We start from the raw sequence: 22884 nt of genomic DNA on the forward strand, positions 1-22884 counted from the left end.
TAAAAAAAGCACTGGCAGGACAGGTAATACATAATGCTTCCATCACACCATAACAATACAGTCACACAATGGGCCAAAGAACAGAAAGCCGGTTTTAACTGGAAACATCAACAATGTGAAGAAATCAGAGTGCTTGTCTTCCGATGACAAAGTTTGCTCTCAGACTGCTGAGCCAACAGCAAGCCAGAAAACAATGGCTTTAAAAATAATCACTAAAATCATCAAGAAACTCTCATAAATGATTTCATAAATGTTTAGAGAATATAATAACAGAATTTACCAAATCAGAAATTAGACATAACAAGGGCACACTGTGCTCATAGCTGCAAGCCCACCTTCTTTCTTCAGGAATTAGATAAGCCCTATATTTAGATAATCAAATTGAGGTTTGTTTAAATTTCATATGAACTGTTTATAACCCCTAATCAAGAGTACCTCAGGTTTTTGACACTCCGATATGAAAACAATGCAACAGCAAATGCAGGAAAAGAAAAAGAAAATGCAGCTTATTACTTACGTGTCCATAGTTGATGAATCCATGTTTGCTAGCAATTTGATCAGCCTCCTCCTGACCTCCAGGTATGTGGACAGCCCATGTGTTGGTGTAGACCTTCTGACCCTGTACCGGTCCACAAACCAGCAACACCAACAGAGGCACAAGCAGCAACTCCAGCAGCCTGAACCTGCGGCCTACGGAGGGAGATGGATGGCCAGTAGCCATGGGTTCCCCTAGTGCAGCACAGTCACTGAGCACAGCGCCTCTCCAACAGGCCGGGGCTGCTCACAGTACATGCAGGTGCACGGAGCGTCAGAGAAAAGGAAAGTCACAAATCACCTGAAAAGAAAAGGCAAAAAATAACAAGAGGTACAGTATTAAAAAGAAAAAATACCGTAAGGTTTTAAACTAACAAAAGATTTAAAGATACACAAATCAAATTTCCACAGAACACAAGAACAAACACACGCAAGGGAAAGAGGGGAAAGTAAACAGTTTAATTTTAACCTTATCGCCTTCCTTTATTTGGTGGATTAAGGAACATAAAGGGGAACAAGAAAGAGATAGGCTTGGTGTGGAAGTTTACAGATTTTAAATTACACTGTAAAGTGACTGCAGAGGTGTTGCAAAGAAAACTGACCACATTAAATATGTTAATCTGTTTTGTTCATCCACCCCAACAGGAGTTCTGACCACGCACGTTGCAGCCCAGCTAAACACAGCCATTTGATATTCCCACAGGAAGAGCCGGACGCCCAGCCCCAAAATGATGCTGCGGTCAGACACGCAGCAGGCAAATTGTGGTGTTCACGCTCTCCTGGGAGGATACAGTAGATGCCGTTTACACAAAAAAAAAAAAAAAAAAAAAAAAACAAACCGCTGAGGTATACCGAGTTGGCAGCAGAGGTGGAGAAATGTGGTTGGAAAGCTAGACTACGCCCCAGATGCTGGGGGAATCACAGCAGAGGCAGTTTTGGTATGAGGTGCAGGATCAGCTTGAGGGACGAGTTTGAATGCCTGAAGGTAGCAGCAGCAGCCACCGAATGGCTGAGGCCATGGACAGAACATCAAGTGTTAGAGGAGAAAAAAAAAAGTTTCCGATTTGAGTGATGCCATTTCTTTGTAAAATGCTAACTGATGTGTTATCAGCCACTCATTGGAAAACATCTAACACAATCTTATGAATGAGACAAAGCAATTTATCTTATCAAGCCACAGCAGCCAGTGCGAGCCGAGAGATCTCAGCTTGCGGTGATTGTTTGCTGATACAATTTTGCGTCTGAGCTGTTGTTTAGAGTCAAGGTCAGCTGTGGCTGTTGAGACCATTATCCAAAGTGCTAACTCTGTTGTAATCTTAAGCTCACTATGTTGCACTAAATAAAGTGCTTCCATTCGGCCTTTTCATCGCATCTGTTCTGCTGTGAGACGGAGCTTTCCATCCTTTCACGGGTGTTACAGCCTCTGTGTTAGCCATTCGACAAATTAAAAGACTTGAAATTATCTCGCACTCCGAATGAACAAACAAGCGCTTCGAGATTTCCCTGAGCAGTTTGTTGTGAGGCGGAAGGAAAATTTAGCTGTGAACTTAGGAGTCACTTTTAGTGCATAGTGTTACCAAAGACAGATTAATATCCCACCAATCCATTCATCACAACAACAGCACACAAAACAAACATCTTTACTATGTGAATATTACATATATTTACATTATCTTTGAGGTGCAGTAGGAAGCAATCTAAGTAGGAATGTTTCATCCCTGTCCTGTTCCCTGTCCTTTTTCCTCCAGTTCTTCCCAGGAAGACACTGCAGCATTCCCAAGCCAGGCAAGAGACAACATAATTTCTCCATCAAGTTCTGAGTCTGCCCTGGAGGTCTTGTTTCAGCTGGATATGTCAAAAATATCTCACTTGGGAGACATCCAAGGCAGATGTCCAAATCCGCTCAAGTGGCCCGACACTGGCTGTCAACTTCTTAGAATTCCAGGATTTTACACCAGAAAACCCCATTAATCAACAGATACTTGACCAAACTTTGTGTATCACTTAGAACGTGATACATGAGCCATCAAGAACAGCCTGATACTTCTGTCCATGCCTTAAGATAAGGGAAGACATCAGGATCCAGATTAGTTTGTTACATTTTCTTCATTAGAACATCAAGACAATGTTTTCTGGGTTTCTGATTTAACTCCTTCCAAAATTCCTGGAACAATGACCTGCATCCACACCACGGTTTAATCACTTGTAATTCGGGAAACCTTTTAGTAACACTGAGTAAGCCTGAGAAAACTAACCAATAAACAAATAAAATCAAATCGATTATTACCTCCTTGGTAGAAGTAAATAAACACTTTGAATGAGTATCTACTCACTATTTTGTTGTTATCAAAAGCTGATACTCTGCTGAACACTCAACACAGTTCAAGGCTGCTTCCCAGGAACCTCTGCACTGTCAAATGTCAAAACACCTCTAACACCTTTGTCCTAAATGTGCAACTTTCAGTGTGATTTTTTTTTTTGTTAGGTTTATATCAACCATGATGTAAAAAAAAAAAAAAAAGAAATAAAAAATATGAGGTAGATCTCCATCACTTCAGTATTAAAGTTTCTAGAACAATGGTGGCTGTACTATTGCTCCACTGGTGGAGCTTATTGCTCAGAAACACAGAGGAAGTCTCCTGGCATAACCTCCTCTTCTGCATACGTGTCATAACATCCTTATCTTTTGTTGCCAGATGCTATACACTGTAACAAAATGTCTTTGGTAACTTTATTGCCTAACACAAACACCAGATTAACACAGAGTATGCCAACTCACTTGAATTAACAACATCTACCTTTTAAAAGCTCCTTGTTATCTGGAATACATAATGCACATGTAGAACTGACAGGCTGCATGAGGTGAGGACTTAAAAGTGTACATCAGACATCAGAGTCCAGACATTTACTCAGCCCTTTACTAGGTCTGACTTTGTTCAGTGTGTTGTGAAGCTACAGGTCACATCATTAGCAAAAAGCAAGCAAACAGGTCAGCCCGGCTCTGGCTGACATGTCAAGCTGCTAATCTATGTCAGGACGTTTCAAGAGTAGATTTTCATTGCATAAATCCCTTCACATCAGAAACAACTATAAATAAAAAGCGACATGTATAAGAAAGTGAGCAGAACAAATCAGGTGTCAGAAATGCATCTCAAAAACACCCAAATCCCTCCATCGCCTGTTAATTCCCTCTCTCTGTTCAGATAAGCCTGTTTTACAAACACAGAAATATCTAGCTAAATTAAAAAATTAATCCAAACGCGCCATATTAATTACACGTTTACCTTTTCATTGCCCACTCAATTTGTACTGAAATAGACACACAAGAGTTTGCTCCTGTGTGGATTTTACATCCTTCTGAAAAGCTCAAAGGTTACAAGCTACTTAAACAAATATTTGCATAAGTATTAAAATTAGGTTAAAATGATCTGATTTTTCTAATTAAAAAGGAGTCAAGCACTCAAAGTATTACAGACTAATATGACGGCATAACTCACTTAACTTTGTCTTCTTTCCTGTAATGCAGTAAGTATCAGCGAGTGGCCGATCCCTGTGCTCTGTTTGGTTTGACACGCACCTTCTTTAAAGCACTTTTGCCTGTGACCTCACCTCAGTGCTCAACCACTCAGTTTCTCCAACGTCAGCTTGGAAAACCCACATACCGTGGCCCAACAACCACTCAACTACTTTACAGTCTGCGAGAGACAAAGACGAAGCCGACCGCTGGGCTGCGAGGTCTTTAGTGTTACCATGGTAAATGATACCATATGTCAGACTGCGATAACACAGGTTATTACAGAAAAAACCTGCACCATATTATAATTAGCCAAGTATCATTAAACTCAAAGGATAATACCGCCCTCATTACCGATCTCATCAGGACAATTTAGAAAGGAAAACAGTTTACACCTCATCGGTTTATTGTTTACATTTTAATGAGATAAAAATGAACTCAAATGCATTTAGCCCATATGACCCTTTGAGAAATTCAAATATCTGGCAATTAGGATTCTCTCTCACATTGTGACATACACAAAAATCAATATTTCTCCGTTGGCGACTCAAAGAGCCTCCAGAGGGTTCTGAAGATAATAATCTGTGTGTGTAGCAGAGTGATGAAATGACAATAACGATACTGATAAGTTGAATCATGAAAATGCTACGACCAACATAATAAAAATTTAATTAGTGCTCTCTGCTAAATATTGCAAGAGATTAGCGGAGAAGTGGAGTGCTCAAGCCAAAAATATTCTCCAGTGTGAAACGGAGAACCCCAGTGCACCACAGCAAGCGTTCGCATCCAGGATACTACAAACCGTCAACTTCTACTTCTTTAAACTGTCTACAAGCACAAGTCAGCAGTTCTTGGACGTCTACGGTAAACCACAGAGTTTCTAAATGTGTAGATTAGAATCCTCAGGGACAATCTGGTAATTCCAATCAATTGACATGTTGTGATGCCACACGTTTACATTGCCTAGTATGCCCAACAACAACCCCAGACATTTTTTCTTTCATACATAAGCAAGAGCACTGTTCTAGCCAAAAGTGCAAATAAACTTGTTTAACCGCTTGTGGCAAAAAAACACACCAGTGAGTACAACCAGGAAATAAAGGCATGCAAAGAGGAGATACGAGCACCTGGTGGCGTGCAACCCAGTCACAAACAAATGACTGAGCCAAACACTCGCCTGGATGGAAATGACTGCTAAAAATAAAAGCGTTACTTAAAATTTCCAGGTAAAACATTACGTAACCTACTTTTATGCTTTCATTTGACTTTTAATGTGTCACTGTTGTTGTACTATAATGCTCCTACTGCTGGTGGCACCCTGTGACAACAGATGCACATTTCGAATTAGGCAGTCTGTCATCGGAAACTACCCTTCATTTTGTTCCCACTAATAAATGCTGTTGCCTGCAAGCTGCAACCACCAATAACACTTTCACTGTTTTTCATACATCTTTATAAATACCATTATTGCAAATTTCATTTAAATATCATGTTATAATTTTGAGGCTATATCACCCACCCCTAGTATCATTTAGCAGTATTTGGCAATTTCAAAATCTGACGTTCCAGTATGTCAGACAACATTTTTCCCTCCTTTCAGAAACACAAAGAAACAGATTTTCTTAACATTTGATATGCATTTAATTGTTTACAGCTCTGCTAAGAGCAGTTGATTGTTGCGTTCCAAACCCATGTTGCCAACAGGAAGTTGCAGAGTACCCTCTGGTTTAAAAAACATAAAAATAAAATACTATCACAATATGCATTCTCAACAGCTCGAACATGGTTGAAAGGAGTTTCTCACGCTTTTACTTTTTAAAAACATTTTGATTAATCAGCTGTTCTAAATGGTGATGAGCAAAAACCAATCAGCTTTACCATGATCGTTTTTCTAAAATGCATTTATCAATAACCTCTTAATAGGTTATCCCACCCCTGTTAGAGACAGAGGTAGGATTACTCCCCTCTCCCTAAGAGTAACCTTTTAAAAGAAGCCGAATGAACCAGCAGAATATTCGTGTTTCTATCCTTCCATGTGCTGAGGAAAGCCTCTGGATGACACACAGGTTTCACTGCTGAATAAAGCAGGAAAACAGAATTCATGGCATTTTGAGAAGTGTAACTGCAGTGTTAACTTCTTCCTGTCACAGATTTTCACTAAAGAACTCAAGATGAAGCCTGCTTTTGAAATAGATACCTGTATTATTGAAGAGAACAAAAAAAGAAAAAGGAGAAGAGCTTTGGGACCACTACTGGTTCACATGTGCTTTTAAAAAAAAAAATAAAAAACACACCGCTGTGCATCTTTATAGAACAAGCCCTGTGTTAAACCCAAACCTGGCACAGCTGCAAGTATAAAACCCTTTCATTCAACATGCCAGGAGTACAATGAAAAACATCCAAGCTGAACCTCTCCTGTTATTGTTTATGCTCTTGAATGCAGGTTTCTAATAGCAGGGGTGGCTTTTTATTCATCCCCAGGGTGCATGTTCTCACCATTTTCCCATTTTTTGCGTATCCCACCTTCTTAGACACACAACTATAACCAAACACATCATCAGTGCAGTGTTCCCAGTTTTAAAAACAAAACAAAACCTTCATTGTCCACAGAATATCATGTGCTTTGCTATCATTTTTTAGGAGTGAGCTATAATTTTTTTATTATTAAACCTATTTGGGGGTTACTGGAAGACTGATTATCACCCTGCCCTATTAGTGCTTGCAAGCAATACACAAAAAAAAAACAAAAAAAAACACCACAACACTTGCTCATCTGCCCCCCCTCTGGAACATGCGTTTTGTTCCAGTGTTGTCATCTAACTACTTCTCCAGACTTCCTGCTGCAATTTCAGCATTACTGTATCATATAAACACCTCTGCAATATTTTTTTCTGACCCCGAGAGCTCTTTCTACATTTTAATTTTTTTTAAAAGAGCCAAGTGCACAAATAAATTCCGTTAAAAATCTGGCATGATAAGGAAAAGCTTGCTCAGATCTATAAAGCATCAAATGCTTGCATTCAAAACAACATGCATTGTGTTTTTGTAATGTGGTACATGTCACTGCATGCAAGGAGCTTTACAGCTTGTTTTTATGTTTACCCATAACGATGAGTAGCTCTATATTGCCACAGCAGAGGTAAAATTATCAGTAGGTGTAACAATAATGGGGAAAACACAGAGGCACAACAAAAGCAGGTCAGCTCCCACGATCAGTGCAGCATATAGTGTGACACTTAATATTCAATGTTCAGTCACATTTCATAAACCCCAAACGAGATTTTCAGGGAAAGCTAATCCAGATTATGTCTTAAACTGTACAAGACTTGCATGTAAAGCAGGCCAGACAGCGAGGTAAATACAGCAGCATTTAAACTACTCACATGTGCCAAAATAACAGCAATAGCTGATCAGGACATTACTCAAAGCAAACTGTGTGTCTCAGTCTCCATATTCAGTGGATATACAAGAGTTCCTATAAACTGCATGTGGCAACAACAAGTACTTAGCCTTCAGAAGACGGTAGCAGAGATTAACTGCAGTACAGATCAGGAAGGAGGAAAAAACTTCTTTCTCGGGCCTTAAATGCCAAGAAAAAAAAAGGGGGGAGAAACGCTTTGATGTTTACCAGCTAAAGTTGAGAGGTTTTCGTGTGTCAGCTGACGGCGGAGTTTGCGGTCGCTTAAACTCAACTCACAGGTTAAATCCGTGACAACAACACGCTGTCATAATTTGGCTCGGAGCAAGAGGTTGGAGCTGATCCGATGATGACTCCTGCGCTTGACAAATATGTCTGAAACTGTAACCGCGCCGCGATTAACGCAAACTTGACGCCGCGGTAGGCTGGGCTGTTCCGTCTCACAGGTGCCTCCCCTTTTTTCCCCCCTCTCTCATCCGCCCCTGCCGAGCATTTCCTCACATTTTACTCCTCACAGCACGGATCACGAACGCCACGATTTTTTTTCTCCTCCACTCCGCAGGAACAACCACAGAAACCGGACGCGGCGCAGTCGACGTCAGCTCGGCATGTGTGTGTGTATAGGCGAGAGGTCTCCCCCTTTTTCAAGCAGACACCCACAAACTGACAGGATAACAAAAAAAAAACATCAACACGTCGTCCGGTTCTTCCCTGTGTCACGGACCCGGTGGTCCTGACACCGAGGGCTCGGTAAACTTGGCAGCCCAAACAAGTAACGACACAAGCTAAAGCAGACAGGAAACTTACCGACGGCTCAACTTACCAGCTGCCGTTTACATCCTGCTCCACACGGCTTATTGGTGCCTCACACCGCGGTGTTAGAACCGACGACGACGCGACGAAACCGCAAAAAAACTGATAACAGCGAACTGCTGGTTATAAATAGTCATGATAACCCTCCGGTGTGTGGCTGAGTGGTCCGTACAAGCCCCAGGAAATACGTCACGGCCGTGAATGTAGCGGAGACGTTAGAGGAAAACTACCGAGCTGCGGCGCTGCTACAGCCCCACCTGCCGGCCACAGGCGGCGTCGCACCCTCATGCCGACACAGAGGCTGTGTCCGGCAGCTGCCAAACACGCTATTGATTCCTAGAGGGGTCATTTATTATAGTGAAAAACACGCAGTGGATGCCAATCTGTTACGTGTGCGTGACTGTATGCCAATAAAGCTTACTGTAGTTGAGAAAACTGCTGTTGGGCCTATTAATTTACCAGCTTCCTTAACCTTTAAATGGTTGGTAAAAAAACAAAACATATTTTATGTCACGGTGCAGATTATGACCTTTTGGCATATGTGGAAAACAACCTATATGTTATCTGAAACAGGTTCAATGCGTTTTAAAAAGCACATTTGCAGCATCTGGTCCAAGCCTGATGGCTATAATTTCCTTTGTTACAGTTTTCTCCACACAAACTCTAATAGTTTGTTTGTTTGTTTGTTTGTTTGTTTTATCTCATGATGCTTCCACTCCCAGAGTCTGGTCCTGTCCAAGGTCTTTTCCTTTTGAAAGGGAGTTTTTCCTTGCCATTTTCACAAGGGCTATCTCATACGGAGCTGTTGGATTATTGGGTTTTTCTCCTGATTACCTTCCAGTGTAAAGGACTTTGATTCTGTTTAAATTCTTCACAATCAATCCCTTTGATGTATACCAGTATAGTAAATTTACATTTACACAGAATCTCAAAGCACACCTGGGTTTGCCTCAAAGCATGCAGGTGACTGGCTTAGACCAAGGAGGACCCCTATCGCCTCACCGTAGGAGGGTCTCCGTGTACCCCAGCTTTCCCCACAGTGCAAAGACATGCATGTTGGGTTAACTGGTGATTCTAAATTGGCTGTAGGTGTGAATGTGAGTGTGTTGTCTGTCTCTGTGGGTCAGCCTTGGGACAGACTGGCGACTTGGCTAGGGAGTACCCCGCCTCTCCTTCCATGATAGCTGGGGTAGGCTCCAACCTAACCCTGAACTAGATAAGTGGAAGTAAATGAATGGATGGAAAACTCATATGTTAATAATACTGACTAGCCCCTGCTTTTCTGTGTCAGATTTAACCCGGCTGTAATTAGATCCATGCACCATGTGGGCTGCCCCTGAAGCCAGCGCCTGGTTCCCTTCCATATGGGGACAAACTCAGCACCAGGGTTGCATGTCATTAATTCATCTCTCTCACTCCATTTTCTGTCAACTGTCTAATGGAGCATTTTAATAAATTAACACACTACCTCAAAAATAATGGGAAAAAATTAACATAATATCAAGAAAAATTATTAACTATTTTTCAGATTATACAGGACCCAGTTTATTAAACAACCTCCAGCATAAAGCAGGATTTTAAACCTACTCCAGGTCCCGATGGGCAGGCCCATTTCTTAAATCAGAAACCAAATGATAAGCAGTGAACTTGGGGCTCTAGGTTCAGTTTCTCACTTGCCTCTTTCTATCAGCATCCTTCAATAATTTAGTGAGGCCACCTGCAACAGTCTATGGAGCAAACACTTCAAATGCTATTGCATTCATCAAATGTTAAACTGTTGCATAGTTTAAACTATTCAACGGTGCCTCCGCTCAAACCTGTTTCCTTGACTACCCATTTTCCATGAGTGCTTATTCAGCTCACTGGGGGCCTGTCACAGCTGACTCAGGGCAAAAAGAGGGGTAAAACCCAAAGAGATCATCATGTCATCACAGGCAACACAGACACTCACACTTCACATTCACACCCACTCCTAAAAGTTAACACACTGAAGTGAATATTCAGACAATTTGCAGTTTTAGACTTTAAAGTCTCAAATCATGACAGCTAAAAGGTTGTAGCAATGGCTAACTAAGGCTACATCTTTTAATTACTGACTTACTGAAAGTGATCAGTTCAGTAATACAATAAAAAAACAGAAATGTTCATTTTTATCCCTTATCCCTTATCTCTTTTTAACTTATTTATTTTTATTGATAAGTTAAAACAATAACATATTCTGCAGATTTTAGAGTATTTGTTTGTTTGTTTGTTTTTTGTTGTTTGTTTAGAGAAATGAAAGAAATTGAGTTTGTCTTGCAAAGCTTATACAAGATTCATAAATGACGTGATTGCATTGTTGTCCAGAGACGGTAAGCTGGGCACACTCAAAGGCCATATCCTGCGGTATTGAAGGATTCTTCCATCAAATATGCAGCATTTCATAAAATGAAATGAAATCCTGCTGTAGGGGGGGAAAAATCTTTTAAGCGCACTGAAAGCTCTATTTCCACTGACACAGTGCCGGTGTTATAGTGTGCCTTGCTACCTTTTGAGAAGCAGCCAGCATTCTGACAGGATTGAGAATCTATTATTATGCAGCTATAGTCGGGGTAATTGATAGGGGAAGAGAATCATGGTGGGCAGAGTCTGCGGGCTTCATCTCTGTCGTGGTCCCTGTGGTTTCCACTTCTTGTGCCTTCTGTGTTCCACTTTCTTTGTTATCATGTTTTCTTTCAGTCTTAATTCTCAGCGTTAGCTATTACCTATTTGTGGTGACAGCCTCTTTTACTTTGAAAGTTAGTTTTTTCATGTGTCTTGTTTTTTGGCTTTGTTTCCTGTTTTTTCAACTGAAAAGGCATATAGACATGATCAAAGTGAAGTTGAAACTGAACATCAGAATTGAGAAGAAAGCTTTGGATGTGGCGTGGTTGTTGGTGTCAGTCAGGGTCGTCCGAGTATTTCAGAAACTGCTGATCTACTGGAATTTTTCCCACACACAAAATATCCAGCAGATCAGCAGTTCTTTGGGTGAAAAGGCCTTGTTGATGTAAGAGGTCAGAAGTCAGACTGCTTTGAGTTGATAGGAAGGCAACAGTAAAGCTTGATTTTGACTTCTGTGTGAAATCTACGCCCTAATTTATGTAGTAAACGAAAAACTCCTTTTACCCCTGCGCGCAACCTTCCACGCCATTCAGACTGTTGTGGAATGCCTTGACCCGACGTGTAGTTACATTTCTCAGGAGGTGCACATCAGGTTACATAGAAGGTTGCGGTGTAGGGTTAAAATGAAGTTGCGGTTATGGCCTAAGTTATGACGTAGATCTGATGCGGAAGTATAATTCATGTGTAACTCAAATGAGTGCAGAAGAGCACACATTGGTTTCAGCAGCAGAAGACCACACCACATGCCAATCCTGTCAGCTAAGATGCGAAAACTAAGACTGCAAATTTACACCGGCTCACTGAAACTAGACAATAGAAGATTTGAAAAACATTGCCTGGTACAATGAGTATTCATTTCTGCTGCATTATTCAGATGGTAGGGTAAGAGTTTGGAGTAAAAAGCATGAACGCATTGAACGATTCTGCCTTGTGTCAACTCTTCAGGCTGCTGGTGACGCGGTAATGGTGTGGTGAAAATTTTCTTGGCTCACTTTAGGTTCCATAGTTCTAGCTGAGCATTGTGTAAACACCACAGGCTTACCCCTTTATGACTGCAGTTTATCCATCTTCTAATGGCTGCTTTGGGCCATGTCACAAAGCTCAAATCATCTCAAAGTGCTTTCTTGAACATGGCAAGAGTTCACTGTACTCAAATGGCCTCCACAGTGACCAGATCTCTATTCAGTAGAGCACATTTAGGATGTGATGAAGCAGGAGATTCAGATCATGGATGTGCAACCAACAGATTTGCAGCAAGTCCAACCCAGTAGCAGCAAACAGAGCCTAATAAATTGTCTGATGAGTGTATAGACCACGGTGTATTAATGTAATGAAATATCTCAAATTTCTGAAAGTCTTATCCTCTGTCAAACATTAATTATTGCAGTGAGATTGTTCTAACAAAAGAACATTACAGACAAAACACCTACATAAACTCATTTATATTCTGCCAAGCTGATAACCCACATAAGAGAGAAACATGTGCAGCCAAGCACAATCAAGAGCAATGCAATTTAAAGGAATAGCACGCAGACGAAACGGAACAGTTCAAATTATTTATTTGAAGTACAAATATGATGATACCAGGTCAAAGGGACAATTAAATGTTCTTCCAGTCTTTTAAATAAGTTGCCACAAGAAGAGGTGCAAAGCCAGTGAGCATAAAGTGAAGATGTCTTTGTTCAGGGCTGCTGGAGCCAAGTTTCTTCCTGTGGAAGAAGGAGAACAGAATACATCATGAGCAAAAACACAAATCTTATTCAGTGCTTATCAGAAACAAGTATCATGCAGAGTGGCTTTAACAGACTAAATATGGGGGAGGTTATCAGTTGTATTGTTTCTAAAGACACCCGCCTCTCAGCTCCAGCAGAACATCTCCTTCGTATTGAGCTAATCCAACAGCATGTCTCTGTTCCTTGTCCAGCTCTGCCCACTGCTCCTCAGTGACAGCCCACGCCTGCTCCACACTCAACCATGACAACTGAACTGCACTAAACACCACCTGTCAGGCGCACACCCAACACAAAAAAATATATATTTTTCATTTCCAGGAATGCAGACATTACATGGCATCAGGTTTTCTTTGATTTGACATTTCTCAGTTATTTCCAGAGTTGCACATTTTTCAGTAATTTGTATATAAATAAAATGTTATATTATGTGTATTACAGCAAAAAAAAAAACTATCCTGTTCTGTTTATCTGTCCAATTAAAAATCACAGACAAACCCTTTTGAGGCCCACTGTAAGTTAGTGCATTATTTATAATATTTACTTATTTAATATTCATTTGGTGAAAATCACAAGCTTAAAAAAATGTTTTTCATCATTTTCAAAAAGATAAAAGAGAATGACTGAATATGTAGTCATGTGAAAAAGAGAGAGCTCTTGGCTATGCATGTCCTTAAAATGATTGTCTCAGATACATAGATGTCTCCAGCTGTAAGCAAGGAAATCACTGCCCACCTGCTCTGCAGACCTTCTGTTTGCAGAGGGCACTCAATCAGAAGAGAGCTGACTTAAAGGGAAATGACCTAAGACTGCTTGCTTCACCAAGGGCCAGAATAAAAAACATAAGGATTATTTTAATCTGTGAATCATGCAAAGCTACTCTACTGGATCTAAGAATAAAATTATGGAGCTAAAAATCGGCTTTAAAACAAGTGATGAAACTCACTGCCATCTTTTTTGGTGATATCAGGGCCATAGCTTCAGGGGTGATTCCCCCCACTTGTTCTTGTAGCAGGGCTGACAGCACCATGTCTGGCAGGCCCGCTGGACATAGAGGGAGAGAGAGAGAGAGGAGCGCTATAGTGAGATAATTAATGTTTCTCATGTCACATCACAGGAGGAGTGTAGAGAAACATTTCCTCTTACTTCCGAGCCTGTACCCTCAGGGATACTTTTAATTGTACCTATCCATCCAAGAGCTGTCATTTCCTCTTTAAAAAGAAACAATTTTTAAAAAAGTTAATCAAAAAGAGTTTACACCCAAGGGATATTATGCTCTACTATACCTGCCAACGTCCCAATTTCAGTGAAAACTTCTGGTCCCCAAGTATTAACTGGACCAAAGGCCTGTGGTCTGGACAAACAGCTTGTCAATGCCTCCATCTGCTGCTCTGTGCATGGCAGGGATGTCTCCCGCAGGAACACAGCAGCCATACTGCAGTTTGGGGGGAAAGATTCAAGATTTTATTCCTCCTCTGAGGGGAGAAAACGTTTTCACTGGGTTTGTTTTGCTCAGAATCGTGCTCCCGCCTGCTGTTGGTTAGCATCTGCTAGCAGGTTCATGTGATATCAGCTCTTTTATTCATAAAACCACAGCAGATAGTTTTGTGTTGCAGCAGGAGGGAGTTTCATTATGAGCTATTACTTTGACAGATTGTGAGAGTAGCATTATTTGACAGATATTTTTTTCCTCCATCATGTCAAACTAAGCTGATAGCTATGTTTGACATCTGCCAGTTTGTGATTGTTCCCGTACATATGCTGGATAATTTGTTTATAAAGTTGGATCGCTGTGTTTCCTCCTTCTTGCTTTTACATGTTTCTGTTGTAGCTAGAGCTAGAGCTAAGTGCACATAGTGTGGGTAGGCAATTTATATCACTGACCTGAGGTTGTAGGGGCTCAGTTTTTTTATCTCAGAGGGATGCAGACCACAGATCAGATGGCCAAACGCTGCCAGATCAACAACTGTTAACTGCTCCACTTTAAGTTTGCGTTTCCGCAGCACATTCAAAATCACTGCTCTCATCTGAAAAGTCAGACAGGAACCACAAATTTTCATATTAACACACTCAAGTTTTGATTCAAGTTTTGACTCAAGTTTTGATTCTGCAACTTATTTTCATAAATTTGGGGGTCAAATTCAAAGGAAAAGCCTTCAACAATGCAGTCAGTGAATCTTATGCACTGGGTATGCTGACATGGTCTGAGTATACTTGGCCTTGAGTGACTATTTTTATCCCATAATGAAATAAATGATCCTGGTGGCAGACACTAAATCGTTTGAAGACTTTGCAAAAGACATGAATCGGGCAATAGAGCCCAGAGTCTCTACATCTGAACCCATTTGCATCCCTATGGGAGATTTGGACATTATTTTCAAACTTCAAAACACAGAAGAGCCCGGTTCAAACCCTTCTTTAAAACTTCACATGCTTATAGATTCAGTGCCAACAGTTTAGGCTGGTTTTACTTTAATTTGTCACCCATCTGTTTTAGAGAATAAATTAATAAATAATTTTTTAAAATAGCTCACCTTTTTAGGGCTCCAGTCTGTCAGTGTGCCCAGATGTGCCAAAACACCTGGATTAGAGAGGTTAGTGTCTTGCAGGTCCTTCTCTCGAATTTCAGTCACCAGTGAGCCCAGCTCCAGCACCTGATCTTCACTCAGCTCTCTCACTGGACTCAACAACTGGATTGAATGGGGGTTTTTTTTAGCTAAGACACAACAGTCTATATATTTTTTTTCTCTATATCTCACAATTATTTTAATTCTTTAGCACCTCTTATAGATTTTTGATCACATTTTTGGAACATATATTGCTACCACTTTTGTTTTAGATCCACCTCATGGGGTCAAAATCTAAACATGAAGGAGAGACAGAAGAGCCCCGCTCTGACAGACCCTGAAGCAATCTTAAGGGATGATATATACAGAGAAATATAAAGAGGAGGACAATTTGAGTGCTGTGGGGGATGGTCCTGTAAGTGGAGTTTAACTGACCTGTCTGAGTTTCACCCACAGTGACCGGCGCTGCTCTGAGCTCAGCAAAGAATCCTGACCAAACACCTCTACGCACTGTTTCAGCTCCTCCTGTGACATTCGGCTGAGCTGAGTGGATGTCCAAGCTGAAGGATATGTCCCTCTAATGTCTGCACAGCTTGGAACCGGCACTGCTCAAGAAAAAAAAAAACCCACACATGCGGATTCAGTGAAAAGATGCTAAAAGGTGGCATTTATATGTTCTAGTTAACAGAGCTATGTAAAATGCGTTAAACAGAGCATGCACTTAAAGAAACATTTACTGAACTTTTTGCCCTCCGGCTCCGTGCTTTCACAATGCCCCGAATGAGGCTCTGAGTCTGCTGTCTCTGGCGATGCTGGTCAATACACTGGGTAATGCACACGCCACCAGTAATGCTGTCTTCCCAGCGCCTTTGACCCACCAGGACCTGCTCCACAGTGTCTTTATTCAGCACTGACTGTAAAGCAGAAACCCTTATTATGAATTCCTGCAGGTCAGAATGTCTCCAAGAAAGCCAGTGAAAGTAAAATAAATGTAGTTATTTGAATGATTTTTGCTGCTTACCAGTGGAATGGAGTTAATCTGCTTCTTTGAGAGAGCAAACACCAGTCGACCCAAATGTTCTACATCTCCAATTTGCCACTTGGATGGCTCTCTGGAAAACAAGAATAGGTATTCATTACTGCTGCTTAAAGTGGGAAATCTCTTATTATCCTGGGTTGTGGAGCCGGGGTTTTATTATTTCTTTGAAATTTCGGAGTTGTGTTTATTGTCTGGGATTTGATTTATATTCTTTTTTTAGAGTTTCGGGGTCTTAGTGATGTTTATCAAGTAAGTCTGTTCCTCTCATGTTCTGAGTATGTGTTCTGTTAGTATGTTTTGTTAGCTCAGTGTTCCCTCTTTTCATTCTGTAATGTTCCTGTCTCTGCATCCACAGAGGTTCAGTTATTATTTCTTACTTCCTGTTTTATTTTGTAAGTCGCTCTCTCCCTGCACTTTAATCATAATTAGTTTCATCTACATGTTGTTTCTCCAGCTGTGACTCTAGCCCTCAGTGTGTGTTTGAGTATATATAGTCCTGTCATTCCTTGATTCTTCGTCTCAGTGTCTTTTTAACCAGTTATCAAGCCCTGTGTGTTTCTCTTTGTGCCTTTGTGGATTTTGTATTGCTGTGTGGGACTTTTACACCCAGCCTCATTAAACGGCTGACAGTTGTTAAATCTTGCTCGTCTCCTGAGTTTACATTTGGGTCCTAATCCTCCGAATTGTGACAATCCACGTGTTAGTGCAGGAGCAGTGCTGGGATTTCCCAAATGGGCTTGTATTTTACACCATTATTCTACTCTCCACAAATGGATGTGGATTGTGTCTGAAATACAAAGTTTGCAGGTCAGTGTAAGACGATTATTATATTTTACTGTATTTTGGACCAAGAAGCTTTGTTTTGCAAATTGTTAAAAGTTGAGGCCACATAATGAGACCACTCATCCAGATTCTTAATTTCATTTCACTCGGAATAATCCTCAGCTTGACAGACTGCAGACTGTATTTAACCATTAGTTATTATCTGTCTCTGTTTCTCTTCCACAGTGTCTTTTGTCTTGTCCCCCTCCCCTGCCCCCCAGCTATGTGTAACAGGTGGCTGCACCTCCCTGAACCTGGTTCTGCTGGAGGTGTCTTCCTGTTAAAAGGGAGTTTTTCCTTCCCGCTGTCACCATGCGCTTGCTTAGAGGGCGTCGTCTCTGTATTACTGTAGGGTCGCTATAACACCACTTCAGGCGACTCTCGTTGTGATTTAGTGCTCTATGAATGAAACTGAATTGAACTGGAGGTGGTAATTTGTTACAGGTTATTATTGTATGTACTGGTTTCAGGGTCACTTGAAATCAGTTGGAGCTAAAATGTACAAAAATGATTCAGACAACCAAGCTGGTGCATTATTTGTGTGTGAAATATCCGATTTGCTACAGCACTGGGCAGCAGCACTATTTCGGTCCAGATTGAACTATCACATAAATTGCACTGATGTGCTGTATGATGTACAGACAGATATTTATGAGACTAGTGCCCAGTTACTTGCGATAGGTTAGGAGAAGAGAAAAGATGGAGTGAAACTAAAAGAGAGTGTGCTGATCCTGCAGTCGTGACCTTTATGTCAGTATATTTCAACTTATATAAGATATGATAAAAAAATGATGTGCTGGGCTTGATTTATTTACATATATTTTTACAGGCTTACATTTCATGACTTCCACAGTGCTGTTTGATATATTTTCGATTTAAGTTTTTCATGGTGTAACCTTTTTTTTCTAATTAATTCATTTTTCAGTGCTTATGCTGCTTGTTTGTGTAAATCCAAAATAATAATAATAATAACAATATTTAAATTCTTATCTTGAGGTGTCAAAAACTCCTACACATGTGTTGCTTTACCCAAACAGTTCTTTCTGGGTGAGCAGAGCACTGATATCCCTCAGAGCCTCTTTAGGAAGGCAGAAATTTCTCATCTCCTCCAGCCGCAGAGCCACCGCTCGTTTGTCCACCAGAGCCAAACTGTCCCTGTCTAAGAAAGGCAGCAAAGGTCCGAGGGTATCCAGAGCGGTGCCATCAATCTGCCCCTCAGACAGAGAAGAGCCCTGCGGAGCGCGGCATACAGAGAGAGACGTCCCGGATTACCAGGATTTCACACTGAAATGACTTCACTTGTGTGAAAAGCTGCTGAGAGGATAAAGGCGGGTTATGTTCTGAAGCACTTTCTCCATCTGTTTTTCTCTAAATACTACAACCGCCTGCTTGAAAAGCCTGAACACACAAATGTTCTTTCTGCAAAATTAATGAGTTAAAACAAATCAAATACGTGACACACAAACACTAACTGAAGGCCTGATTTAACTCATCGAGAAAATGCTCTTCTTCTTTTCGGTTTGCTCTGAATTCTCATTATAATGGTTTAGAATTTTATTACTTTGGGAATTTGCAGAATTTAGTATTTGAGCTTGATAAAGTTTACTTCCTACAGCAACAGAAAGTCTAAAACGTGCTAAAACATGTGTTAACTTGTGCCCATCTTGCATGATAAGCTGTTATTTTGGGTGTTTTACCAGCTCAGTTAAGGCCTTCTCGGCTAAATTGGTCTGTTTATAATGTGGCAGTCTGAGAAAATCAGCAAACTGTGCTTGAACGTGGTCCAAAATGGCTCTGAGGGATGTATTAGAGAGTCTCTCTATCATGGTCACCCTGGAAAAGAGCAGAGCATGGGTGTAAATGCAGTCACCCGAGAGAAACAGTAAAACATTTATTCAGAAAAAAAGAGTAAAATACAAATATAAGGAGGTGATATTTACGGCAATGTTGCAGAAAACGCAGAACTCAAAATATTGAGGTCGAGTTTAGGTTGTCTTCTCAGTTCCTCTATGATACATTTTCGCTGGTGGCATATCTGAACTTGTTAGTACAGGGGAAAAATGCATTTTCATGGAAACATAAATTTTTATGGCTCACATTCCTCACCAGAGCAGGTCTTATGCCTCCAGGCAGCTCACTAACAAACTGAAGCAGCTCTACAAAATCTGTATCATTGGTCCAGAGCTTCAGAAAGTCACAGCTCATTCCACCAGCGATATGACCCAGATCTCTATGAGTGAGAAAGAAGGCATTATTTAGACTGTCTTCTAAGCGGGTGTCTGACTGAAAATGAAACTTCAGATGTTTCTGTTGTGTTTTTATTTTAGCTTGCAATGAAAATATTAAATGAATTATTAAATCAGTGCTTTGGCTGGGGTGAAACCTACCTCACTGACTTGCTGGTAATGTTTAGAAATTCATGGATCTTACTGAATAGAAACTGAGTCTGTAAAGAAAAGGAACAGCATGAGTCAGCATTTTGACTGTGCGTTTCTTTAAAATCAAGAAAGAAACTCAAACCAGTTTCCAGATATTACAATAAGGCAAGTTTTTTTTAGCCCCAACAGGAACATAAAAATCAATTCCCTAAACGGTGACGAACAATTGGTCCCTTATATACTTTAGTATTGCCATTTGTGAAACTAACAGTACCCTTGTTTCTCATTATTACACATAACATAATTTATGGACATCTATAGTTTGACTTCTTTACATGTGTGAATTGGATGGGTTGTTACAGACGTTTGCTGAAAATGCCATATCAATAGAACCTCTAGAAATATACTTAGAAAATTGGTGTTCAATTTTTATTTTAGCCACTCTATATGCACACACACTGGTTGGAGGATATTTATCAGCAGACGCTGGTTAACCAGAGATATCATATGTATATTGTACAATATGAAAATCATATTGCAGGTTAGTTCAGAAATAGTGTCATCACGTTGTTTAACTAGAAACGTGACTTCAGCTCAGTTGCCATTCTATCCTTTTTTTCCATGTAGCACGTCATAATAGAAGGAGACTGTATATGACACTCAGTCCTTCACGATAGTTTCCTCCTTCATGTGAGACTGACTAATATGAGCACAGATGCTCTGCCTCCTGTTGATGGTATTTTTCTCCCCTACAGCTAAGTGCAACTGTAAACATGGCAAAGTAAAAGAGAAATTATGCTACCAGCTTAGAGGAGATGTGAATTGGAGCAAACAGCCAGCAGCATGTGTAGAACAGTCAAGATTTTATCACTGTAGATTCACTTTAATCTGTAGAGCGATCCTCATAATAGACCAGCATAAACAACCACACCCTCTCTGCTGGCACCAGCCCCAGAAATCATAAATGTCTCTATACTATATATATGCAGCAGTATTGGTTTTAGGTGAAATTTAAGATCACTTTGACAAGTGTTTAATTCATAATGCTCATATAAACATTTAGTACTGTTTTTAAGAGGAAATTTAAGGTTTAACACTGACCCAATGATCAGTCCGATTACTGCACATATCAGGGAAGATAATGAGAGAAAAGGAACTTCATTGGTTTGACTGAAGTCTTGTTGGGCTGAGAATAGGTGGTGAAAGCAGGCTAAAACAATTTTGGCTGTGACAAAACCCCTTTAAGGTAGCCAATTATTAATTCATGCTGTACTCCTCCACATCATTGTACAACATCCAAACTAATTAGCTTGATGGCAGCTGATGTGAATGGAGTATTAATATCCTGAAAGGGCCTCCTGAAGCATATCCTATGAGTTGCAGATTAACGGGGGCGAAAACTGAAGCTGCTAACAGTTTCTTCTTTTGTAAAAGAGCTATTGTTGTTATATGAATGTGATGTTAAACAGCACGCAAAAAAAAGGGATTAAAGTAAAAGGGTGCACCTGGTGTGGCGACCAGTCTATGTCCCTGTATACGCCGATGCTTCTCAAAATGATTTCAGCACTCATGGTCTGCATCAGCTCCCTCAGAGGGACAAATGGTAAAAGACAGTTTAGCTGCAGAGTGGTGTTCTTTGTGTCTCTGTGCAGAGCCTGCTGAAACAGAACCACAATAAGAAATGTGAATTTATGCTTTATTGAATCTAATTTGTCTCAACCTGCTCAAATGTCTTTTTTACTCAATGCGGCACCAGAGGGGAAATAATAAACCATAAGATTAGAAAAGTGAGAAGAAGCAGAGGAGAAGAAACAAAGCTCCGTCACCTCCTGCATTGCATTGTATAGCATGGCTCTATGGCCAGGCTTAAGCTCAGTTAGCAATGTTCTCCAGCACTGGCAGTGGACAGCTTCACTGATCTCAGCCCACTGGAGGTCTCTGAGCACAGCAGGGGAGAGACCGGAGTGTAACGGCTTCAGTCGGCACAGTTTTTCCATGGTGAGCTGGCGGGAGGAGAAAAACTCAGAGGTGAGAGTGCAGCTGGACGGAATTCAGCACAAATATTTTTAAAATTCCCACTTACGTTGGTGTCCTTCGAAATCTTGGATAACATTTTAAATGCCTGCAAAGAGCATTAAAAAATAAGTCTGCCAACAAAACACCCACATTTTAAGAAAGTTCACACAGGACACATATTTCATCTCTGTTTATTCCCTGCTTTTCATTAGTTATATGCAAATTAATAGTAGACTTACATTTATGCCAAAAATCCCTGGCATTACATATTTCAGTAAAGGTTAGCATTTCATTTCTCTGAAAAGGGGGGTCCACTGCTACACGCTTCACATCACCTTATAAAAACAACTAGAAGTTGTCCTGACAAATCGGAAACTTTGTCGAAATGCAACTCAAATTTATACATTTACAGTGACACTTGGGGAGGAAGAAGATAAGCATGACAAGAGAAATAATTCCCTGCTGACCTGTGCTGGGGAATATGTGTGTAATCCTGGCTGTGACAGGACTTCCAGCAGTTGATCTGAGGGGAGTGACAGCAGAAAAGAAGCTCCCAACTGGGGAAGCAGACCACTGAGAGCAGACAGCTCCAGAGGAGCCATGCTGCTGACATTCAGGGTCTGAACTGCTGGTATTAACCAAGAAGACAGCTATTCATAAGACACAGTGAAACAGAGTTAGTCAGACATGCCATGAAAACATACTTGAGAGGAGACTGTAACCTGAAGTTGTCCCGTGCCCCTCACCCTGCCACCGGCACTGACAAAGCCCTTGGATATGCACTGAGACAGCTGCTGCCAGAGAGCAGAGGCCACAGCAGAGTCCTGAAGATATGAGCCCAAGTCGGATGGATCCATGTAGCACGCAAGGACTCCTAATCTGCAAAAGGCACTCATTCACTTTTCTGATCACTTGATTTAACATTAAGTTCAATGGCATAATGCTTTTTGTAATAGACTTCAAAATGAAGGGTTCAATTATGAAATAAATCACAGCTAAATACAGAGATCCTTACAGAATGAATAAACTACAGCACAATAAAGATAACATATGTTGCATTGGGTCTGATTAAAATGAGATTCACTATTGTTATTAATCATCATCAGCTTGACTTTCTGGGAAAAAAGAAAATTGCTGTGGGCCCTCTAAGCTACAACTATGGACCCCAGATTCATGTTAACTTCCTTTGCAAAAACAATACCAAACAAATATTATTGTGCAAAAGTCTTTAAACATACCTAATTTCTTTACAGTTGGCTCAGGAAATTGGAAATAGGGGCATCAGTTTATTTAAGCATGAGTAAACATAAATGAAAATACAATAAAAAAGTTTTTTTAAAGTTTTCACGAGGTTGAAAGTCAGTTCATGTTAGTCAAGTTTTATTGTCATTTCTCTAAGTAGTCTTTGGG

The 22884-nt window shown here is 40.6% G+C and overlaps 3 protein-coding genes across 6 annotated transcripts in view; all 3 read right to left on the bottom strand.

Annotated features, from left to right (window-relative positions):
* Positions 1 to 8472, bottom strand: part of furina (furin (paired basic amino acid cleaving enzyme) a) — an 80591-nt gene extending 72119 nt beyond the window's left edge. Inside the window, exons 1-2 of one of the 4 annotated variants that reach the window (XM_040011159.1) lie at positions 8290 to 8472; positions 518 to 835 (exon numbers count right to left, since the gene is read on the bottom strand). In XM_040011159.1, the coding sequence (XP_039867093.1) occupies positions 518 to 721 (204 nt within the window). In that variant the 5' untranslated portion in view covers positions 722 to 835; positions 8290 to 8472. Of the gene's footprint in view, positions 1 to 517; positions 836 to 4031; positions 6770 to 7676; positions 8261 to 8289 lie in introns of those variants that run through there. The other 3 variants (XM_040011161.1, XM_040011158.1, XM_040011160.1) reach the window with 3 other exon arrangements.
* Positions 8473 to 13982: 5510 nt separating this feature from the next.
* Positions 13983 to 17260, bottom strand: LOC120721286 (stereocilin-like). Its single transcript, XM_040011506.1, has 6 exons — positions 16241 to 17260; positions 15962 to 16133; positions 15655 to 15824; positions 15187 to 15342; positions 14537 to 14679; positions 13983 to 14043 (listed from the first exon to the last, which is right to left on the bottom strand). Coding segments are annotated over exons 2-6 (531 nt in total). The 5' UTR covers positions 15963 to 16133; positions 16241 to 17260.
* Positions 17261 to 18743: 1483 nt separating this feature from the next.
* Positions 18744 to 22086, bottom strand: LOC120720921 (stereocilin-like). The gene is made up of 7 exons (XM_040010790.1): positions 21942 to 22086; positions 21542 to 21580; positions 21285 to 21461; positions 20964 to 21113; positions 19468 to 19526; positions 19021 to 19310; positions 18744 to 18913 (listed from the first exon to the last, which is right to left on the bottom strand). Exons 1-6 carry the CDS (start codon positions 22074 to 22076, stop codon positions 19088 to 19090), a joined length of 783 nt encoding a protein of 260 aa, XP_039866724.1. The 5' UTR covers positions 22077 to 22086; the 3' UTR covers positions 18744 to 18913; positions 19021 to 19087.
* Between the last annotated feature and the right edge of the window lie 798 nt (positions 22087 to 22884).

The sequence above is a fragment of the Simochromis diagramma genome, unplaced genomic scaffold (assembly GCF_900408965.1).
Source record: "Simochromis diagramma unplaced genomic scaffold, fSimDia1.1 OVJJ01000603.1, whole genome shotgun sequence".
Classification (NCBI taxonomy): Eukaryota; Metazoa; Chordata; class Actinopteri; order Cichliformes; family Cichlidae; genus Simochromis; species Simochromis diagramma.

Bases quoted from the DNA above. Each gene is read 5' to 3' on its own strand.
- LOC120720921 (XM_040010790.1), bottom strand. From the start codon at position 22,076: ATGGCTCCTCTGGAGCTGTCTGCTCTCAGTGGTCTGCTTCCCCAGTTG. The intron at 21,581-21,941 runs GTCAGCAGGGAA...TGCTCTTTGCAG, and splicing joins ACACATATTCCCCAGCACAG to GCATTTAAAATGTTATCCAA. The intron at 21,462-21,541 runs GTAAGTGGGAAT...TCCTCCCGCCAG, and splicing joins AGATTTCGAAGGACACCAAC to CTCACCATGGAAAAACTGTG.
- LOC120721286 (XM_040011506.1), bottom strand. The intron at 15,343-15,654 runs GTCAGTTAAACT...CATTCAATCCAG, and splicing joins TGTGGGTGAAACTCAGACAG to TTGTTGAGTCCAGTGAGAGA. The intron at 14,680-15,186 runs GTGAGCTATTTT...CTGACTTTTCAG, and splicing joins CAGACTGGAGCCCTAAAAAG to ATGAGAGCAGTGATTTTGAA.